At 40.8% G+C, this 20770-nt stretch overlaps 1 protein-coding gene across 6 annotated transcripts in view; it reads left to right on the top strand.

Moving 5' to 3' along the window:
* Positions 1-20770, top strand: part of LOC137342204 (TNFAIP3-interacting protein 1-like) — a 144717-nt gene that overhangs the window by 113715 nt on the left and 10232 nt on the right. For 3 of the 6 annotated variants that reach the window (XM_068006199.1, XM_068006015.1, XM_068006106.1), the window contains 7 exons: positions 6459-6560; positions 9346-9411; positions 10118-10240; positions 10432-10560; positions 12647-12772; positions 13631-13756; positions 13906-13980. In XM_068006199.1, coding sequence (XP_067862300.1) covers positions 6459-6560; positions 9346-9411; positions 10118-10240; positions 10432-10560; positions 12647-12772; positions 13631-13756; positions 13906-13980 — 747 coding nt within the window. Of the gene's footprint in view, positions 1-1296; positions 1457-4824; positions 5020-6458; positions 6561-9345; positions 9412-10117; positions 10241-10431; positions 10561-12646; positions 12773-13630; positions 13757-13905; positions 13981-20770 lie in introns of those variants that run through there. The other 3 variants (XM_068006337.1, XM_068006279.1, XM_068006378.1) reach the window with 3 other exon arrangements.

Raw genomic sequence — 20770 nt, forward strand, 5'->3', positions numbered from 1 at the left:
TCCTTGTGCGAGTGCATTCTACCACAGCACATGCCTGGCTTCAGGTGGCAGTGTTAGTTCAGAGCATACCTTTCAACACTTATGTGTCACAGTGCAAGCTGCTTATGTGCCCCACAAAACAAACATGGCCTACAATGAAACAGTGAATAGAAAAAGGGAAAAGATTTGCCTCCACGCTCTATATTCTACATCCCCGAGGGTGCTGCAGCTCCCACATTTGGTTTGTGCCAAATGAACTATGTCCCAATAGTAAAATAAAGGTGAGTACATTTACTTTGGCACTCCTCCTGATATCATAAAACATCTCCCCTTGGCCTTAAAAATATAATCCTGCTGACAAGGGTAGGAGACTTTTAAAATACATTTTTTTAATGTGTCTATAATCTCAGCATGTCACAATAACTCAATTAGCTTGAGATTTAAAAAAAACATGAAAAATTGCCATAAAGACATCTGCAGCAAACCCTCCGTCACAGCGTGAACTTTCCGTGATTGCCACAGCTCCCAAGGTTTTGTTTGGTGACTGTTTGTAGCAATATTTTAGAAGTGTTTTTTTTATACACAGTCACGATTTCACTACAAATATCAAACAAATGAAATCTTCCTCCATGATGGCTCTTCAGTGGAGCACCGTTTATTATTTTTCAATGCTTCTTGTGGCCTTATGAGTTGTGTGGAAAGTGAAACAATTGAGACATTTTTTTGAAATGTAACTTTTGAAAAAAATTCCTGAAAAAATAGAATGAAAATACAGAAAGCAACAATTACATTTTTGACTACATTTTTTTGCCTAACTTTGGAATTAATATCTGACTAAAATTTGGGAAGCAAAGACTACAGCAGGACTGAGACTAAAGGGACAATTTTATGAAATCATATTCCTGGGAGGGGATCTTCAGTGTTGAAGGGTGCACATAGCAAATAATTAAAGGATGGCCCACATGATTTCCCAACATTGTGAATGGAAACTGTAGGAAACATGCCCATGATTTCCTAGTGGGTGACACTCCCTACCAGGAGTATGTATTCTTAAAACTGGCCCTGAAATTTCTTCTGAAGACTATAAAGAAATAAGAATAAAACCTGAAGTCCAGGTACCAGACTAAAACTACAATTAAAACAACTTCTAAGAATAAAACCACATTGCTGGGATCTGAGTCCACCCAAAGGAATAACTTACCTGGATGACACCATCCTTTAAAAGTAGACGGTGTGCTTCTAATTCAGGTGAGTTGGCATAAAACCCAAACTAAAGTGAAGCCCGGAAGCAAAGCTCCATTAGAGGGCAGCATCAAAATCTAATCACCTGCTGTTTCATATGTGAGAGGATGCAGCATAGATAATCCTGTTCAACCCACGCAATGGTGTTTGAGCTGAATTTTTCATTAATAGGTTTACAGAGAACAACAAAAAAAATTGGAGCATTTTTTGCACCTTCCAATGAAATCACGTGTTGGTAAGGTACAATTTACCATGTTAGCAAATGTGGAACCTGTTTTATTTCATTTTTGAAAAAATTAGCTGTACGTATACTTTAAAAACAAATTGGTTTAAGTTGCACTGCTGCTCGGTTTGGAGGTTGGAAGCTGTTTGAAGTGGTGCATATTCATTGTCAAACTATTGTGTTACGGTGGTGCATGTGTGAAACTGGTTGCAAACAATTTGCTTGCAAAGCTGCACAGGTTCGACGAGAAAGAGCACTTAGGAACATAGGAACATCGTCTGGCAAAGCTATTGCTGCTTCTACTCACAGCAGCTCATTTCAGTTTAGTTGTGAGAAAAGACCTCAGGTAACTGTAGGAATTCTGATGATGATAAGTGCATGTAATGTGAACCAGGGGTTTCTGCGTTTACAAGCAGGAGAGCAGGACACAGAGCCGGGAAGCTTTCTGCTTCATTTCAAGCACGTATATGTACAAACTCCCGTATATGTAAGTGCTTCTGGGAGTCGGTTCGCGACATCATAATGTAAAAGGAACAAGGCTGTGGCCTAGTGCCAAGTCCAGAACTGAAAAAAAGGGTGGGGTCAGGAGGGTGGAATCTTGGCATGAATTCTGATGTTTGTTTTGCTACTGACGAAAAAAATAATTCAACACGTTCTTAACTCAATAACAGGACCTCCACATCATAAGATGCAGAAATATAAATTTTTTAAAATGGGGGTGCTATTTTGAAAATCAGAATTTTGGTGTCTGGTATACATTTTAGAATTTCTGGATAGCCCACTCAAAAACCAGACTTTCTGGTTAAAAACCAGACTGGTGGTAATTCTAAAAGTGAAGTATTTGTTCAAGACACCAGTTCCAATTAAATCTGTCCTCTGAAGCCAGGTCAAAAAAAGTTGATTCGAATTAAAATGACATAAAGCAAGAATGACTGCACTAGAAATCAGGAACAAATTGGTATTTGATATTTTTCAGTATTATAATTCTCTGATTGTATCCAGAATTTGCTTTCACAGGACAAGTGTTTTGATAAATCATGTCAGATAAATCAATGGGCCAGAAATCACTCCAAGCAGCGAGGCAATGCTCACTGCAGTTCCTGCGAATTAAATTAACGAAAATACTTACTGCGGGTGCTGTGACGTCGAACTGCTTGAATTTGAACTTTTAAAAAAATTGTGCGCTATTAACCCAGCCTCTAAGCAGCGTGAGTTGCTGCACGGCTGGAAAAGTCTGTGAGGAGAAGACACACCGACAAAATCTATCAGGGAGAGAATCAGCCTGCATTGCTCAAACAAGCAAGCAGACTTCATTCATTTAAAGTTAGTATTCTGTATGTCATTGTAAATAAAAATAAATATTAATAAGCCAAATAAATAATTGAATTAAATTAAAGAGACAGAAGGGAAAAGTAAAAAAGAATAATTTTTTAATTTAAAAAACTTTTTATTGACCAAAAACTATTAAAATAAGGAGTAATGTGAGACTCCACATTTTTAAAAGTTAATTTTTAGTTGTCATTAAGACTGTTAAAACTTAGCTTACACCTGGTATTTGTAAGCATACCTGTTTGGTGGCATAATTAGTTACTTTCCAGCTGGGCAGATAAGCAAGTTTGCGATTTTTCAATGATTTCTCTGATTGCAGCGTGCGATGGCCCTTTAATTCAAAGCCGTCAGGTCACCAGCGAACCACTAGGAGCAAGTTCCGGATTTCCATGTTTTACTGCACATGTGCAAACGTGGGAACTTGCTTCTTCAAGCCGCCACTAAAAATGAAGAGCGCTATTGAGCTCCTCTGTTATTTTGGGAGCGATTTCTGGCCCATTGTTACTCCAGATATATCCATGCGCACTGAAATTACACGTGCGATACTAACAGATGAACACACAACACATTCGTCTGAAATTCCTCTCTCCCTGTTCCAGCAGGATTGCTAATCTATTTGTTTTAAACAGGTTAATACTCCACGAAACTTGTGAGGAGAGGAATTTCTGATGAAGGTGTAAACTTTTGTAGCTAGTAACCCACTGCATAATGTCATCGCCATGCTGTGATGATAGAGTGATGGGATTCCCATTTGGGCCATATGTTTCAACACAGTGGAGTCTTAAAAACAGCTGTCATAATTCAAGTGCTTTGGATTGGTACTAGCAAATTTACAGCTGACTATATAGGGTAGAAGAGGCTAGAGTGGCATTTCTCTTGAGGAGAAGAGGGGAAGAAAGAGACAGCAGTGTGTTTCAGTAGCTTCAATGTGCCTAATAATCGGCATTAAAACATTGTGAATAATAAATCTGTTTAAAAAAGGGTCCCTTCTTTTGTATAAATGACATTCACAGTGAGAAACAGTGGAATTTCCAGATCACTCCATAAGTGAGGAAATCTTCATAACTCACTCATTAGTCACATCTGAGTTATGGAAGGGTGTTCCTTGCTCATTAAAATCAATTGGTATTAAAATCAATTGGTATTGATTTTATTAGTGTCCTCTGTGCGTCATTTTTACATATATTGGGGTAATTTTATGAGGTTAAGGATTTTCTGGTCATGGATTATAATGACTGGAAAATCAGGTCCACCGTGTATCAGCCACACTGACCTCTGTGGCCGAATCTCAGATCAGCACTCCCATCGAGTGAGGCTCCCCGCCAGCAGACAAATCTTGCATTTTCAGGGCAATAGTGTTGCATTATAGTTTCCAACCCACTCTTGCGTTTAGAGAGGCTCTGTGTCCGCATGAAACTCCCCCGCCCGCCCCCTTAATGTATGTACGTTACAGAAATAATTGTTAGTTATATTATCAGTGAAAAGAGATTCAAATTACACTTGGCTTACTCGACTATTCACAACACCCTCAAGTGCTGTTGATCACAACTGGAGCTGAGCACATCCTTACAGCCTTATACCAGCAGAACCAATCACGCTGACTCTTCCTGTTCTACTCAAAGGGGATGGTGTTTAAAGGCAAAAGGGCAGATCTTCAGATCGTCCTCATTTGCCTTTGGGCATTAAATAATCGACTGGACTGATGCATAGAGCAAAATTGAGCAGGGAGGATCGCATTCTGTAATGGAGCCTACCAGATTAAATAAGTGTCCTTTATTGTTTTGACCTTCATGAGTTGAAGTTCAGCCCATCCCACTTTGTGCAGCTATCCTACTTGGCCATCTTTTCTTTCCTGCTGACAACTGGTTTTACAGCTATTTCCATTTCCAGCTGTTGGCTGATTGTGTTTAATGCCGTAATCATTCGAACGAGACTAAACAAGTTTGCAACATAATGGGAAGCCCTGTCCTCTTTCATATCAACTGTCATTGATCAAAAATGTTGAAGTGTCTCTATATGTAATTTGGCGTGGTTCTAAAAATGATAAAGGAACTGGGATCATTTAAAAGCCTGGGTATGAGAACAGATTTGAATCAGAGCACTGTACTCATCCTTTGGTGCTGGGAATACACAGATATTTTGTCTTCACTTTGAAAATCCCAAAAAGTTATGGTAAATAAACAAAGAGCTTCGGATGAAGAAAGGAGAAGAGATTCTATAAAGGTGTGTGAACTCAGATTAAGGAGGTAAAGTGTCTTAAAGCTACAGTATCTCTTTTATCTGCTACTGTTTGTACACCTGGGTCTGAAAGGGTCTGTAATTAACCCTTAGAGGAGTGCAGCATCAAAATAATACTGGATTCGTTTTTTTCTCTTTTCTACAAAAGGACAGAAATTATAAGGCTGCATGTAGCTGCTCCCTTGTTCTTACTGTGCTGTGTACCAGTTAGTTGTTTTTTTAAGAAGGAAAATGGTGGAAAGTTTTTAGTAACAAGAACAACCTAAATTAAATTGGACAGCTTTTTTAAAGAGCTGGCACAGGCACGACAGGCTGTAAGATTCTATGAACTTGAATTTCCACAGAGAAATGGAGAGAAAAAGAACAGATACTGAACCCTTATAGATAGTGGTGGAGCAATTTAGTAAGGTTGTTCTAGAGAGTAGGGCTGAAATGACTGAAGCTTCTGCCAACGTGGAATAGAGGTGTGTGGGGAAATCAGAGAGGGGCAGAGTCAGAAGACCAGTGAGCATGGGAGGGGTTGTAAGTGTAGCGGTCAGGTGAGGAAAGGCTGCGGAGGGACGAGGATTTCAATACCAATGCAGCACCAGTGTAGATTAGTGAGTATGGGGTGGATGGAATCACATGAGGATGTTCTGATGGAATGGTAACATTGCAGAGAAGTCAAGGAAGACATGGAAGGATAATGCACCAATGATCAGAGACTGGACTGATGAGGTTCAAATAAGGCGTTGTCGGAGAAGTGGACGTAGGGCTGGAAATGATAACACATCAAATGGTTTTGGAGAGGAGAGGGAGGTTAGAGATAGGGTCATAAGTGAACAGAATGCAAAGATCGAAGGTGAGCCTTTTGAAGAGGGAGGTGTTGACAGAGATTTAGAAAAAGGAGAGGGACAGAGCCACAGTGAAGGGAACCGTTAATTATATCATCAAACATGGGGCTGGGAAGTGTAATTGAGTGGTTGGGGTGGAGATCATATTTTTCCGAATATGTGTTTAAACATTGAGAATGTTAATGGCCTTTTCAAGGGATTTGGCTGAGTGTGAATTAATGAGCCTGCCAGTATGAACAAGCTAAATTAGCATCAGTAGATATTGCTATTAACATTGATAGGCATAATAACCACTCCAAGTCGCTTTCTCTGGTACTATCATCATTCACTGCTTGAACAAAATATTGAATAAATGGACAGGAAAAACAAAAGGAAGTGGAAACCAATCATAATTCTTTATAATGTTTGATTTTCTGAAAATATACCAATAAAGCCTTGTCTTCAATTAAATAAGTGAACTACTTTTCAATTCAAAGTTGCCCACAGGTGAAAGCAATTTAGATTATGAACGTTAAAACCATTTAACATGTATGTGTGTGCCACAAAGTTCAGAGCGAGAAGGGTAAATGAGAAATGGGAGAGTGAGAAGTCTTGTCTGTCTTTTCTCTTGGTAGAATGTGACTGGAATGGAAATCGAAAACCAGAGGAAACTTTCCACAGATGGGAAAGAAGCGTTTGAAAGACGGATTAAGACTTTGGAAAATCAGAAAAAAGAGGTATTTTAATTTTGAAATTGCAGTTGTAATCCAGCTTCTTCTTCATATGACATCTTTGGCTCCAACAATAACAACAACTTATATTTACATAAAGCTATTAAAACAGAAAAACATTTCAAGGCACTTCACGTAATCAGTCAAAAATCAATGCCAAGCCAAAGATGGAGATATCAGGAGGGATGACTAAAAGCTTGTGTAAAGAAATGGGTTTTAAGGAGGGTCTTAAAGGACGAGAGGGAGCCGGAGAGGTGGAGAAGTTTAAGGAGGGAATTTCAGAGCTTAGGGCCCAGGTGGCTGAAGGTACAGCTGCTAATTGTGGGGCACAGGGAGTGGGATTTGCACAAGAGGCTAGAGTTGGGGGAATGCCGAGTTCTCAGAGGTCTGGAGAATGTTACAGAGATAGGGAGGGATGAGGCCATGGAGGGATTTGAACACAAGGATGAGAATTTTAAAATCGAGGTTTTGATGGACCAGAAGTCAGCATAGGTCAGCGAGCACAGGGTGATAGATGAGCAGGACTTGGTGCAGGACAGGATACGGGCAACAGAGTTTTGGATGAATTAAAGTTTATGGAGGATGGAGGGAGGGAGTCCGGCAAGTAGAACATTGGAATAGCTGCATCTGGAGGTGACAAAGGGAGGGTTTCAGCTGCAGATTGCCTGAGGCAGGGACGGGTGATGTTACAGAGTTGGAGGTAGGTAGTCTTTGTGATGGAGAGGATATGGGATCGGAAACTCAGCTTGGGGTCATATAGGACGCTGAGATTGCAAACAGTCTGGTTCAACCTGAGGCAGTGGCCGGGGAGGGGAATGGAATCAATGGCAAGTGTACGGAGTTTGTGGTGGGAGCCGAGGATGATGCCTTCAGTCTTCCCAATGTTTAATTGAAGGAAATTGTGGTTTATCCAGGAATGGTTGTTGAACAAGCAGTATGACAACACAGAGGCAGCGGAAGGGTCAAGTGGAACCTGATGTCATGTCTTTAAATGATGTCGCCAAGGGCAGCATATAGATGAGAAATGAGGAGAGAGCCAAGGATAGATCCTTGGGGTAGTCCAGAGGTAACGGTGCGGGAAGAGAAGCTATTGTTGGATTTGTGCTGGCTAAGATTGGATAGTTAAAGTGGAACCAAGCAAGGATAGTCCCGCTCAGCTGGACAACAGAGGAGAGGCATTGGAGGAGGATGGTATGGTTGACCATGTCAAAGGCTGCAGGGAAGTCGAGAAGGATGAGGAGGGAATAGTGCACAATGGTCACCGTCACATAGGATGCCATTTGCGATTTTTATTAGAGTCGTTTCAGTGCTGTGGTAGGGGCAGAAACCTGATTGGAGAGATACAAAGTCATAGTTGCAGCAAAAATGGGCTCAGATTTCGGAGGACAATCAAGGACTTTGGAGAGGAAAGGAAGATTGGAGATGGGGCAGTAGCTTGCAAGGACAGAGGGATCAATGGTGGGTGTTCTGCAGAGGGGGGTGATGACAGCAGTTTTGAAAGAGAAGAAAGGGAACCATTTACGATGTCAACTAGCATGGAGGCCCAGGAAGGGAAGTTGGGTAGTCAGAGATTTAGTGGGAATGGGGGCAAGAGAGCAGGAAGTGAGTCTCATGGACAAGATGAGCTCAGGGAGCATGAGGGGTAATGGGAGAGAAACTCGAGAAAGACGTGGGTTCAGGGACAGGGCAGGGGGGAATCTTGAGGGAGGTTTGGTTTAGTGGGCAAGGGAAAATGTGGGATTTGGCAGAGGCAGCTGAATGGACGGTCTTAATATTAGTGACAAAGAAGTCCGTGAGCTCCTCGCACTTGTTGTTGGAGTTCAGGGGAGAAGGGTTTAAGGAGACGGTTGGTGGTGGAGAAAAGAAGCCGGAGGTTATCTTTACATTCCAGGATGATCCTGGAGTTGTGAGCAGTTCTGGCCAAGGAGAGCAGGGCCCAATAGTGCTTGATGTGGTCGAGCTAGATCTGATGATGGGTGGCTAAACCAGTTGTGCGCCAGATACACACAGGTTTGCGTCCCATGGACCTGAGGGAGCGAAGATGGGGGCTGTACCAGCCGGGACAACAAAGGTGGGAGGGAGTAAGAGTTTTACTGGGGGACAAGGGCATCAAAGTTGGAAGTGAGGAAGTGGTTGAGCAAATTGGCAACTGAAATGGCGAATGGAGGACCAAAGGCTAGAAAGTTGGGGGTTTGAACGTGCAGTTGTAAGTGACTTCAGGGAGAGTTTATTTCAGGGGCAGACACAGAAGGAAGTGGGGTTCGAAGGGGATGGGGGGATGTGAGTAGTGAGGGACACAAAGGACTGGTCGGAAATTGGCTTGACTGTGATCGAGATGATGGGAGTAGTGATGCTACGTGAGATGGCAAGGTGGAAGGAGTGATTGTAAATATGAGTACGAGAGTTTATATGGAGGGAGTGGTTAAGGGTTTGGATGGACTGCCTTTTTAAATCTAAAGATTAAAATGTTTCTCTAGGCCTTGCTTTAGGTATTTGATCTTGTCTAGCCTAAAACGACAGCATATTATGCCATGCTAGTTGGGATTAAACTGAGCAAATAATTTCATTGGTATGATGTCAGCTACATGTCCTGGAATTGTGTTCTTCCATAACTCTGAAACTCAGGAACCTTTTTTTTTAATGCTATTTCCCATATGTGCCAACATTGTATTTTACTTGTGGAGTGGCTCTTTCCAATCTGTAATGTTTAAAAACTCTAACCTTTAGTCTGTGTATGGAGCAATGTTTCTATTTAGTTTGATGTGGCTCAATGAATTTATTGTTATGATAGCTCCTGGAGATAAACAAGCAGTGGGACCAAGAGTTCAGGAACATGAAGGCACTGTATGAGCAGAAGGTAACAGATACCTGCATCTTCTCAACATTTTATCTAGGTTCTTTTTTGTTCATTTGTGGTTTTCCTTGTGTGTGGATGGTACATGTACTTAATCTTGCTAATATATAAACTGTAAAAAGTATTGAAACTTAATTAATGTGCAACATTTTTAGTTTAAACCAAAAAAAACTGCTTTGTTTTTCTTTTTTTGTAAACACCCTTTTGTAAAATGAATTCTGTTAATTCCCCAGCTAAGTCCATAATAGTCTCAACATACATGCTCTTTGAGAAGTGTGTAATTGTATGTATCTCAATTTGATCCTAAACTGTTCTCACACACCCCCTAGTGAGTTGTTAGAGAATTACATATGCACAGACCTGGCAGCAAGTTCTTTATACACCTTCTTGGTTGGGGTTGAGGTTTGGTGCTTGGAACATAGAAAGGCAGAGAGAAGAAAAAACAAACTTTAAAAAAGATAATTTAAAAATGTGTTAAATATTCTCAGAACTGTATGCTGTTTGTGTATTTGTGTGTGGATGAATGTGTATCCATCCCATATACACACACACGTAACCTGCTTTGCCCACTTGGATTTTTGATTCTTTAATAATAAGCCCCCCATATTTCTGCTACCTAACAGATGATTGTTTTAATTGTGCTTCTCCTTGAATCATCCATAACATCCCACTATATAATGGATCCTTCATTGGCTTTCATGTTCTGCAGCTGAGGGAAAAGCTCACCACTTACCAGCAGTCCCTGAGTGACCTGGAGAAAGAACTGGACCAGAAGCAGAGGGATTTCGATAAGAAGCTACTGCTTGCCAAAGCAAAACTTGAAACGGCAGAAGTATGTCTTCACCAATAATGGTTTGAAAATAGAAAACCTAGGACTTTATTTGACTCAAAAGCTGCAGCAGTTACACAGTTAAAACTATGTTCATCCCATCAACTGTAACTTTACATTGATTGAATCTGTTCCTCTCAAGTCTGGTCTTCCTATTACTTATGTTGTTTTTTCCCTTTTTTTTGAAAAAAAAGGAAGAAAAGCAGACACTAAATGCAAAGTTGTATGAGGCTGAAGAACAGAACAAGCATTTGAAAGAATATCATACTTCGATAACCAAACAAAAAGGATATTATGAACATGAAATTGCTCGTCTGAATAAGGTCTGTATAGTAATTACTTTGTTCTTATCTACATGTTCATCTGTAGACCAGTGCAGTAGATAGTTCCACAAATGAATCAGTCTCTCTTCAGTAAACCTGTTTCACATGCCCATGATCACTAAGTCCTCTGCAAGATTTTTTTAAAATCCAGTTTTCTCTTCTCTCCTAAAGGTACAGGGGCACCACCTCTCACTCACTGTTAGTAAAACTTATTTGTGTGAGTTTTGCCCATTTGTTTTCAAGTAGACAACATAATAAAGGTTCAGATGACCTCGCTAATGGTCCTCAAAATTATATAATTTTTAAATTGTAAATTGCCACTAGTTAAACTTTAAAAAGATCAAATATATAATGGGCCTTTTAGTCAACACAAAACATCTGGTTAACTGCTGTCCAGTGCTGTACTGCATATTGTCTTATGGTATGTGAAGTATGAGAGTCTTGGGTATTCAAATAAAGTATTGGAGCTGAATCCAATCTGTGGTGATCATGTTGCTTTCCAAGATGAGAGCAGGCTTTAAATGGCTGGTCTAGTGGTACAGTCCATTAGTGCACGGATGGACTGGAATATGAAGGGCGAGGCCGCACGCGTGTGTGTGCGCGTGTAAGTAATATGTTTTCTCTCTTTCCCCCTTGCTGTGCCAATTTGAGTTCCTGATTTCCCCCAGGCCCTTTAGGGAAAGGCCGAAGTGGAGACATTTTTCCTTAAATGGGAGAAGAGGGACAAGGAAACTCTTTTTTTTTTCACAGTCCCTTCATGCCGGCAAGGCTCTGGGAACAGTTCACTGCTCTGCCCTTTTGATCTGGGGAATAGTGTATGGCAGGGGAGTCCTATGGAACTGACAAAACAAATATTTGGGGGAGGAAAAATTATGACTATGCCACTTAACAAGAACACTTAAAAGTCCAAGTGAGAGCAGTTTTTTTTTAAATATAAAAAAACATATGGAAAAAGAGAATTAAAAAAAAATTTCCAATCAGTTTGCTAACTGACTTAATGCACCAATTCCAAAGCTAGGAAACAGATGTGCTGTGTATTACTGGATTATGTCCACCAGTTGATATTCAAGTATCAGTCTCCTGCTGTTTCACACAACACAGGAATCCGCAGAGGAGACCTTAAGTACTTTTTGGAAGATTTATTATTGAAGTGCTGAATACATGGAACATATTTAGGTGCAAGTCCTTGACTTTTTAAGTGTCGCAGTGAGAGTTGCTTTCCTGCTTTAACAGATCAAAAGTAGATTGTTCTGTGATAATTCCAGAATGAGCCACAGTGGGTATTTTGTTTTTTCATTGAACTGTTCTTGCGTATTAGTAAATTAAACAAACTTTATAAATGTAACCACAACCAGGATCTTAAACCTTGTTGCCAATGCAAATAAATTACTAAGGTGAAACGTTCCAAGAAACTTGAGATGATAAAGAACAGGATGAAATAAAAACAAAAGTTTTGGAAATAGTGGAGGTCTGTCAGCATCTGAAGAGAAAAGATAAGTTAATGTTCAAGTATAGACCCTTCATTAGACGAAGGGTGTACACCCAAAATATTAACTTATCTTTTCTTTTTTTACCCCTTTTGTCAGATGCTAACGTTTCAGACATTGAACCATTTTTCTTTCTTTTCAAATGCTGGCAGACCTGCTCTGAATCTTTAACATTTTCTGTTTTTGTTCAAGAACCCAAATTGGGTTTGAATGTTGGTGAATATCATTGAGTTTTGAAATGGCTCTCAGTGGTAGTTTTTACCGGTATTGCTAATGTGACTGCTATTTGGCTGGGGATTTCACCAGTAGTCTATGTAAATTTCTTCTTTCTAAACCATACTGTAGAGTTATACCTCACAAATGTTAGGCAGAAGTAATCTTGAAACAAAACAGTATTGAAATCTCTAAGTAAAGACTCCAGAGGGTGACACAGTAGCTCAGCTCACTGAAGCTCCAATGCGCTGTACCACATAGTCGTAGGATTTAGGTCTAGACCCATGTTTACTCACATGCATTTTGAAGAAAGCTTAGTGTAACCCCTTGTGACTCAGTGGATAAAGATTGTTAGTCTCAAGTCTTTCAAATTAATTTTGTTACAGGCTCTGTCTGATGCTTTAAGAAAGCAGAATATTTCTTGCTCCTCTCACAATTTTGATAGTGAAGATATCATGAGAAAATCTCATCCTGAGGAACTGACGACACAAATTGAGGTCCTAAAACAGCAGGTAATATACAATGCATTGAACATTTTGCAAGAAATAATAACTTCGTGCCCTGCACAGATGACTGCAAAGTTGTTTTCAAATCCCTCCATGGCCTCACCCCTCCGTATCCTTGCAACCTCCTCCAGTCCTACAACCTTCTGAGTTCCCTGCGGTCCTCCAATTCTTGTGCATTCCCAATTTTCATCGTTCCACCTTTGGAGGCCGTGCTTTCAGCTGCCTGGGCCCTAAGCTCTGGAATTCATTCCCGATACCTCTCCACCTTTAAGATGCTCCTTAAACCTACCTCTTTGACCAAGCTTTTGGTCACGTGTCCTAATGTCCCCTTATGTGGCTTGGTGTCAAATTTTGTTTGATAATGTTTGAAGCGCCTTGGGATGTTTTACTATATTGTAGTTGTTGTACATGCAGAAAACGACAAGTTTCTGGTTTGTTTTCTTCTGTATGTGGATAATGTCGTTTTTATTAAGTTGGTGGACAGTGGTTGGAAATCACTGACCCATGATTATGATTGTCTTTAATTTTTGAGATTTCTATTTATTTGGTAAGGTTGTGATAAGAAAGAAAGGAGATGTGTAAAACTTCCTTGGCCGTCTGTGGAGATTGCCCCACTGCGTTCACGAGCCTGAACCCTGTTTGGATTTTTAGCTCATACCATATAAACAGTAGTGGTCCCAATTGGAGCCTCTAATTAATCCTCTCCTCTATCTTCTAGCTTCTTCACAAGTGGTATGTGTTCAGGGATACATTACTGCAGAAGCTTAGCATTATTTGTTCTGTGTGCAATCAAGTATGTTGACCAGATTAGGTAGAGCCAAATTATATCCAAGGATTCTTAATATATTTGGGGTTCTGTTAAAGGTGCAGATATTTGAAGAAGACTTTCAGAAAGAAAGGTGTGACCGGGAAAGAATGAATGAAGAGAAAGAAGAATTGAAGAAAAACATTGAGCAACTGCAATCAAAGCTTACTTTACTGAACACTCGGGTATTACCATAGTAACTGCCTTTCTACATTTAATTTGTCATCTTCTACTTTAATAAGTGACTGTTTCATGTTCCATTTACTTACATATTATTTGTTTGATCATGTGACCAATCGCCAGCTAAGGGAATTTTTACTTATTTTTTTCACAGCTTGAGGCTTATGAGGAAGACTTTATAAAGGAAAGGAAAGATCAGGACTTACTGGGGAAGAAACTGAAAAAACAGGTATGGGAATGTACTATAAAATATGTATTTTTTTTATTTGTTCATGGGATGTGGGTGTCGCTGGCAAGGCCAGCATTTATTGCCCATCCCTAATTGCCCTTGAGAAGGTGGTGGTGAGCCGCCTTCTTGAACCGCTGCAGTCCTTGTAGTAAAGGTTCTCCCACAGTACTGTTCGGTAGCGAGTTCCAGGATTTTGACCCAGCGACGATGCTATTATGTGAAGCCTCTGCAGAAACTAATTTAAGTGGCACTTAATGGGCCAGAAATCGCACAGAGTGGCGTGGCAGCGCTCACCGCAGCTCCTGCTAATTAAAGTAATGAAAATACTTACTGCGGGCTCTGAGGTGTCGAATTGCTTGATTTTGAACTTTAAAATAATTGTGTGCTATCAACCCAGCCTCTGTGCAGCATGAGTTGATGTGCATGGAACAGTCTGTGAGAATAGGAGACACGGCCACAAAATCTGTCAGGAAGAGAAGTCACGTCCACAGATTCAGGCTGCATTGCTCAAACAGGCAAGCAGACTTTGTTCATTTAAAGTTAGCATTATGGATGTCATTGTAAATAATTTTTTATAAAAATCAAAGAAATAATTGAACTAAATTAAAGAGACAGAAGGGAATTTTTTTTAAAATGACCGAAACCTATTAAAATAAGGAGTAATATGAGACTCCACATTTTTAAAATTTAATTTTTAGTTTGGCAGTCATTAAGATTAACTGCGCTTTTAAAACTTAATTTAGACCTGGTATTTTTAAACGTACCTGTTTGGTGGCATAATTAGTAACTTTCCAGCTGGACAGATAAGCAAGTTGGTGATTTTTCAATGATTTCTCTGATTGCAGCGTGCGATGGCCTTTTAATTCGAAGCTGCCAAATCACTGGTGAACCAAAAGGAGAAAGTTCATGATTTCCGCGTTTTAGTGTGCATGTGCAAACGCGGGAACTTGCTCCTCCATTTCGCCATTAAAAACGGAGAGCGCTGTTGAGCTCCTCCGTCATTTCAGGAGCAATTTCTGGCCCAATAAAATAAGTGTAAATTAAGATTTTGTTAAATGGATTTTTATTTAACATCAAACTGTATGTGCTGCTAACCATTGTCTGCTTTCAAAAAAATGTGGAATTGGGTATAGGGCACTGACTTTTAAACTGACCCTGAGTACAAATGTCATATCTGAGCATCACATAAATCCAAATAATGTTAGTTTACCTTGCATCTGATGTCACCTTGGAGCAAGTTGTCTGGAAGAAATGGATATAAGGAGTGCAACAAATATGAAGCAGTTCTGTTTGTTTTGTTTTGGTCTGGTAGCTGTCCCTATAAATCAGGCAGATGAGGTTTCAAACAAAACGCCTGCAGCCTCAAACTATATTTTTTCATGTGTTGTGATATTTGTTGTTGTAGTCTCCCTGGTCACAGGCTTTAGACAAAATCTAACTCACTATTTTCAAATATATAAAGACTTTTTGATCAGTTCAGTTATGAATATGATAGCCTGTTATTTTTGAATGAGGCTGTCCGTTATGAATTTCTAATGAGCCTTGGCAACAGGTTGAGAACCATAAAAAAGAAGAAATAGATAACAGTAGTCTGAATGTAATTGAATTGAAAAAATTAGATCTTCATTTGGGCAAGCTGATATGGCGACAAGGAGGTGAGCTGTGTGTACAACTGTTGTTCATAGAGATACAGGATAGCATTTTGATTTGAAAACTTTTGCCATTTCCCCTCCAAGAAGATAGATGGTAGGATTTTTTTTTATTTGTTCATGGGATGTGGGTGTTGCTGGCAAGGTCAGCATTTTTTGCCCATCCCTAATTGCCATTGAGAAGGTGGTGGTGAGCCGCCTTCTTGAACCACTGCAGTCCTTGTGGTGAAGGTTCTCCCACAGTGCTGTTAAGTAGGGAGTTCCAGGATTTTGACCCAGCGACGATGAAGAAACGGCAAAATATTTCCAAGTCAGGATGGTGTGTGACTTGGAGGGGAACGTGCAGGTGGTGTTGTTCCCATGTGCCTGCTGCATTTGTCTGTCTAGCTGGTAGAGGTCGCGGGTTTTGGAGGTGCTGTCGAAGAAGCCTTCGCGAGTTGCTGCAGTGCATCCTGTGGATGGTACACACTGCAGCCACGGTGCGCCGATGGTGAAGGGAGTGAATGTTTATGGCGGTGGGTGGGGTGCCAATCAAGCAGGCTACATTGTCCTGGATGGTGTCGAGCTTCTTGTGTGTTTTTGGAGCTGCACTCATCCAAGCAAGTGGAGTGTATTTCATCACACTCCTGACTTGTGCCTTGTAGATAGTGGAAAGGCTTTGGGGAGTCAGGAGGCGAGTTACTCGCCGCAGAATACCCAGCGTCTAACCTGCTCTTGTAGCCACATTATTTATGTGGCTGGCCCAGTTAAGTTTCTGTTCAATGGTGACCCCCAGGATGTTGATGGTGGGGAATTCGGTGATGGTAATGCCGTTGAATGTCAAGGGGAGGCGTTTAGACTCTCTCTTGGTGGAGATGGTCATTGCCTGGCACTTGTCTGGCATGAATGTTACTTGCCACTTATCAGCCCAAGCATGGATGTTGTCCAGGTCTTGCTGCATGCGGACACGGACTGCTTCATTATCTGAGGGGTTGCGAATGGAACTGAACACTGTGCAATCATCAGCGAACATCCCATTTCTGACCTTATAATGGAGGGAAGGTCATTGATGAAGCAGCTGAAGATGGTTGGGCCTAGGACACTGCCCTGAGGAACTCCTGCAGCAATGTCCTGGGGCTGAGATGATTGGCCTCCAACAACCACTACCATCTTCCTTTGTGCTAGATATGACTCCAGCCACTGGAGAGTTTTCCCCCTGATTCCCATTGACTACAATTTTACTAGGGCTCCTTGGTGCCACACTCGGTCAAATGCTGCCTTGATGTCAAGGGCAGTAGCTCTCACCTCACCTCTGAAATTCAGCTCTTTTGTCCATGTTTGGACCAACGCTGTAATGAGGTCTGGAGCCAAGTGGTCCTGGCGGAACCCAAACTGAGCATCGGTGAGCAGGTTATTGATGAGTAAGTGTCGCTTGATAGCACTGTCGACGACACCTTCCATCACTTTGCTGATGATTGAGAGTAGACTGATGGGATGGTAATTGGCTGGATTGGATTTGTCCTGCTTTTTGTGGACAGGACATATCTGTAAATATATATGACATTTACATATTTGCTTGTTTCTTTTTTACTAAATAAATGTGTTAATATTTTAAAACTAGAACAAGCTCTGATGTGACGTTCTATTGCATATTGAGGACTGGAGATAGATCTTGTGGTGGTATAAGAATAATTCCAGCAGGTTAAAAAATGACTGGCAGACCAGGATTTTCTTTTGATGTGCTCGGCATGTTACTGAACGTTTTAGCTAGATAGTGAGGCTAGAGACGACAGTCCCGAAGGCACAGAAAATTGGAACTCAACTCGGAGAGTGATCTAAGACACGAACAAAAAATCTAGAGTAAAGAATGGCAGAAATGACCTAAAAATGTAAGGGAGAGCACTAGGCACTGCCACTTTATTTCTTTCTCTTTATTTTTCGTTCTCTCTATAAAGCCTCTATTTCATTTTGAATGCATAAACTATAGGCACTAATTGCTTCACTCCTACTCTAAACTTATTATGATTTGGAAGTGCTTATCATGGTCACTTCTACTGATACCAGTTTTTTTATTTCCTGATTTTTTTGAAACTGAACATAAATCCTCAAACTGCTGTGGTGGGATTATAAATTCATGTTCTCTGGACTATTAGTCCAGTAACATAACCACTACACCACTGTAGAATGAAGTTGAAGGATTATCTTCAATAAGGTTGACTCTCTGTTACACTTATTTATTCTAGCTGCCTGAAAGCTAGATTTCAGCAAGATTGGATGCCTATCTTGCAAGGGCTCAGTTGGTATCCTTTTACCTCATGATTTTGTTTTAGTTACACTTGCATCAGTTGGGGGTAGCATTGAGATATAAAATAGTTGAAGTTTAACCAGTTACTGTGCTTTTCTAACTAAGTCTTAATTTCAACTATTATATTAGTGGACCAGTCTACTGAAAATTGAAGCATGGAATCACAAGATGTTGGCAGTAAAATTTAAAAGCATATATATTGAAGACTGCAAATCTTTTGAACACTGGTGTAATAATCTGTCTGGCATTACTCATTTTGGTCTGAAAACTTCAGTTTGAGAACTGAACTGAAGATTAACTTTGCAAACTGACTGTGAGGAATGGAGTACACTCTCAGTAACCCTGATTCTAGCATAAATGTCAATGTACCCTATTGTACCTCATTCACTCTTGTTGTATACATTCTCAAGTATCAGATTTTTAATGCTTTCCTTGCTGTCAAATTTCATGTAGAGACACCAACAAATTTTTCTATTCTCATTTTTACTTCAGTATCTTTTATTTTCGTTATGTACTTTGTTATGTTTGTGGGGACGTAGGCACTATCAGACGGAATGACTAAATGAATGACTAACTTGATTGAGTTCTTTGATGAAGTAACAGAGAGGGTTGATGAGGGTAATGTGACTGATGATGTGTATATGGACTTTCAAAAGACATTTGATAAGTACCACATAAAAGACTTGTTAGCAAAATTAAAGCCCTTGTAGGGGGTGGTGGTGTGTGTCAGCTTCACCTCTGACTTCTGAGCGGTTCAAATCACTCCCACTCCCTTGGTTCTAGACCTTGGACTTATTTGGGGGTTGTGACAAAAGTGCAGCAGACAACCGGTTTTGGTGCAAGAAACTTTGATCTTTATTCAAGAGAGAAAATACAACACAACAATCTCAACACTCTAATAAAATGGGGAACACTTCAATACACACGAGGGAAATTGCAGTAGAAAGATACCTCACCCCTCCCAATCCCACTTTACTAGCTAAGTTGGGCTCTAAAGGACCAGGGATTATGTTCACCAAACGAATCCTTGACAGGTGAGCTGGTTTGCGATTTCGGGGTTCGCTGTATGTGTTGGTTGGTGTCTGCCGTACCCCGGACGCGGTAGAGGACTCCAACTGCGTAGCTAGTCAGTCTTCGCGAGTCCACTGATCAGGTAGGGTGCTTATTGGATCTATCGGGTGAGTACCCACTTTTCTTTGTAAAGGGATAGGATTTAGAGTCTTTTGAGTAGAAAACTTACCCAGGGGTAAGTCAGGAATAGATTGTAGAGTGGAAACTTTGCAGATCTTCGGTTTTCTCCCGAGTTGGTTTTCTTTGGTCGCAGTTGCCCAATATTACCCGGTTGGTTGGTGATAATATTCGGTTGGTTGTTTCGTAAGGCCCTTGTTGCCGCGAGGTGTCTGATGGTCACTGGAGCTGTGCTCTGGTTTCTTCTTGTGTGTCGGCCTGCTTCTAGAGCTGCTGACCTTCTCTGTTGAACTTCTTTCTGTTGCCCTCCCGTCTTGGTGAACTGTCATCTTCCGAGCTGTCGAACTCCTGGCTGAACTGCCTTCTTGAGAAAACGGGCCTTCAATTTTACTAATTGAAGCCTCCTTATCTGCATGCCAAATCTGACCCAGTTTATTGTAAGATTTTGGCGGGCTCGTTAATAGTAACTTGTTTGCGAATGTGTGAAGTGGTTTCAGGATGGTTTCATGAGTTGTTGAGCTCTTGCTTGATTGTGGTCGTTGTGCTCAGGTTTCGAGTTTCCTGACTGGGCCTGAGATTTCTATGGAGTGGGGTGATTGGATTTGTTTTATGCATGTTTTGGATGGGTCCTGTAATTTGGGTGGGGACTGCTCTTCCGTGGGTCTATTGTCTGAATGTAAATGTCTGATAGGGGCTGAGTGAGGTCACACAGTTCCCCAGACAGTTTGATTAACTCCAATACTCAAACCGTCTATTACAGAGGTTGATCCCAACTCCTGTTGGAGCCTTTTCCTTCACAAGCCCAAACATGCCTTTTTTTTAGAATACCAAATCTTGGTTTTTGACCTTGAATCACCCTCTGTTAGGTCCAATACATTTCATCACCCTGAAATGGTTAGAAAAGAGTCCAAAGTCCTTTTCTTTAGGGTTTTGCTCCGAGTTTTGGGGGATCTGTGAATTTTGAGAATCTTACACCCTTGGATTAAAGGGACAGTGGCAACGTGGAATCAAAATTGGCTAGAGGACAGAAAGCAGAGAGTAATGGTGAATGGTTGTTTTTCAGAGTGTATGGGAAGTGCACAGTGATGTTCCCCAGGGGTCAGTATTAGGACCACTGCTATTTTTGATATATTAATGATCTAGACTTGGGTCTCGAGGGTATAATTTCAAAGTTTGCAGATGACACAAAACTCAGAAATGTAGTAAACAATGTGGAGGATAGTAACAGACTTCAGGAGGACACTGGTGAAATGGGCAGACACATGGCAGATGAAATTTAATGCAGAGTAGTGTGAAGTGATGCATTTTGGCAACAACAATGAGAAGAGGCAATATAAACTAAATGGTACAATATTAAATGGGGTGCAGGAACAGAGAAACCTGGGGGTAATCATACACAAATCTTTGAAGGTGGCAGGACAAATTGAGAAGGCTGTTAAAGAAGCATATGGGATCCTGGGCTTTATTAATAGAGGCAAAGTAAAAAAGCAAGTAAGTTATGCTATACCTTTATAAAACACTGGTCAGGCCTCAGCTGGAGTATTGTGTTCAATTCTGGGCACCACACTTTAGGAAAGATGTCAAGGCTTTTAGAGAGGGTGCAAAAGAGATTTACTAGAATGATGCCAGGAATGAGGGACTCCAGTGGAGAGACTGGAGAAGCTGGGGT

The sequence above is a fragment of the Heptranchias perlo genome, chromosome 1, assembly GCF_035084215.1.
Source record: "Heptranchias perlo isolate sHepPer1 chromosome 1, sHepPer1.hap1, whole genome shotgun sequence".
Lineage (NCBI taxonomy): Eukaryota > Metazoa > Chordata > Chondrichthyes > Hexanchiformes > Hexanchidae > Heptranchias > Heptranchias perlo.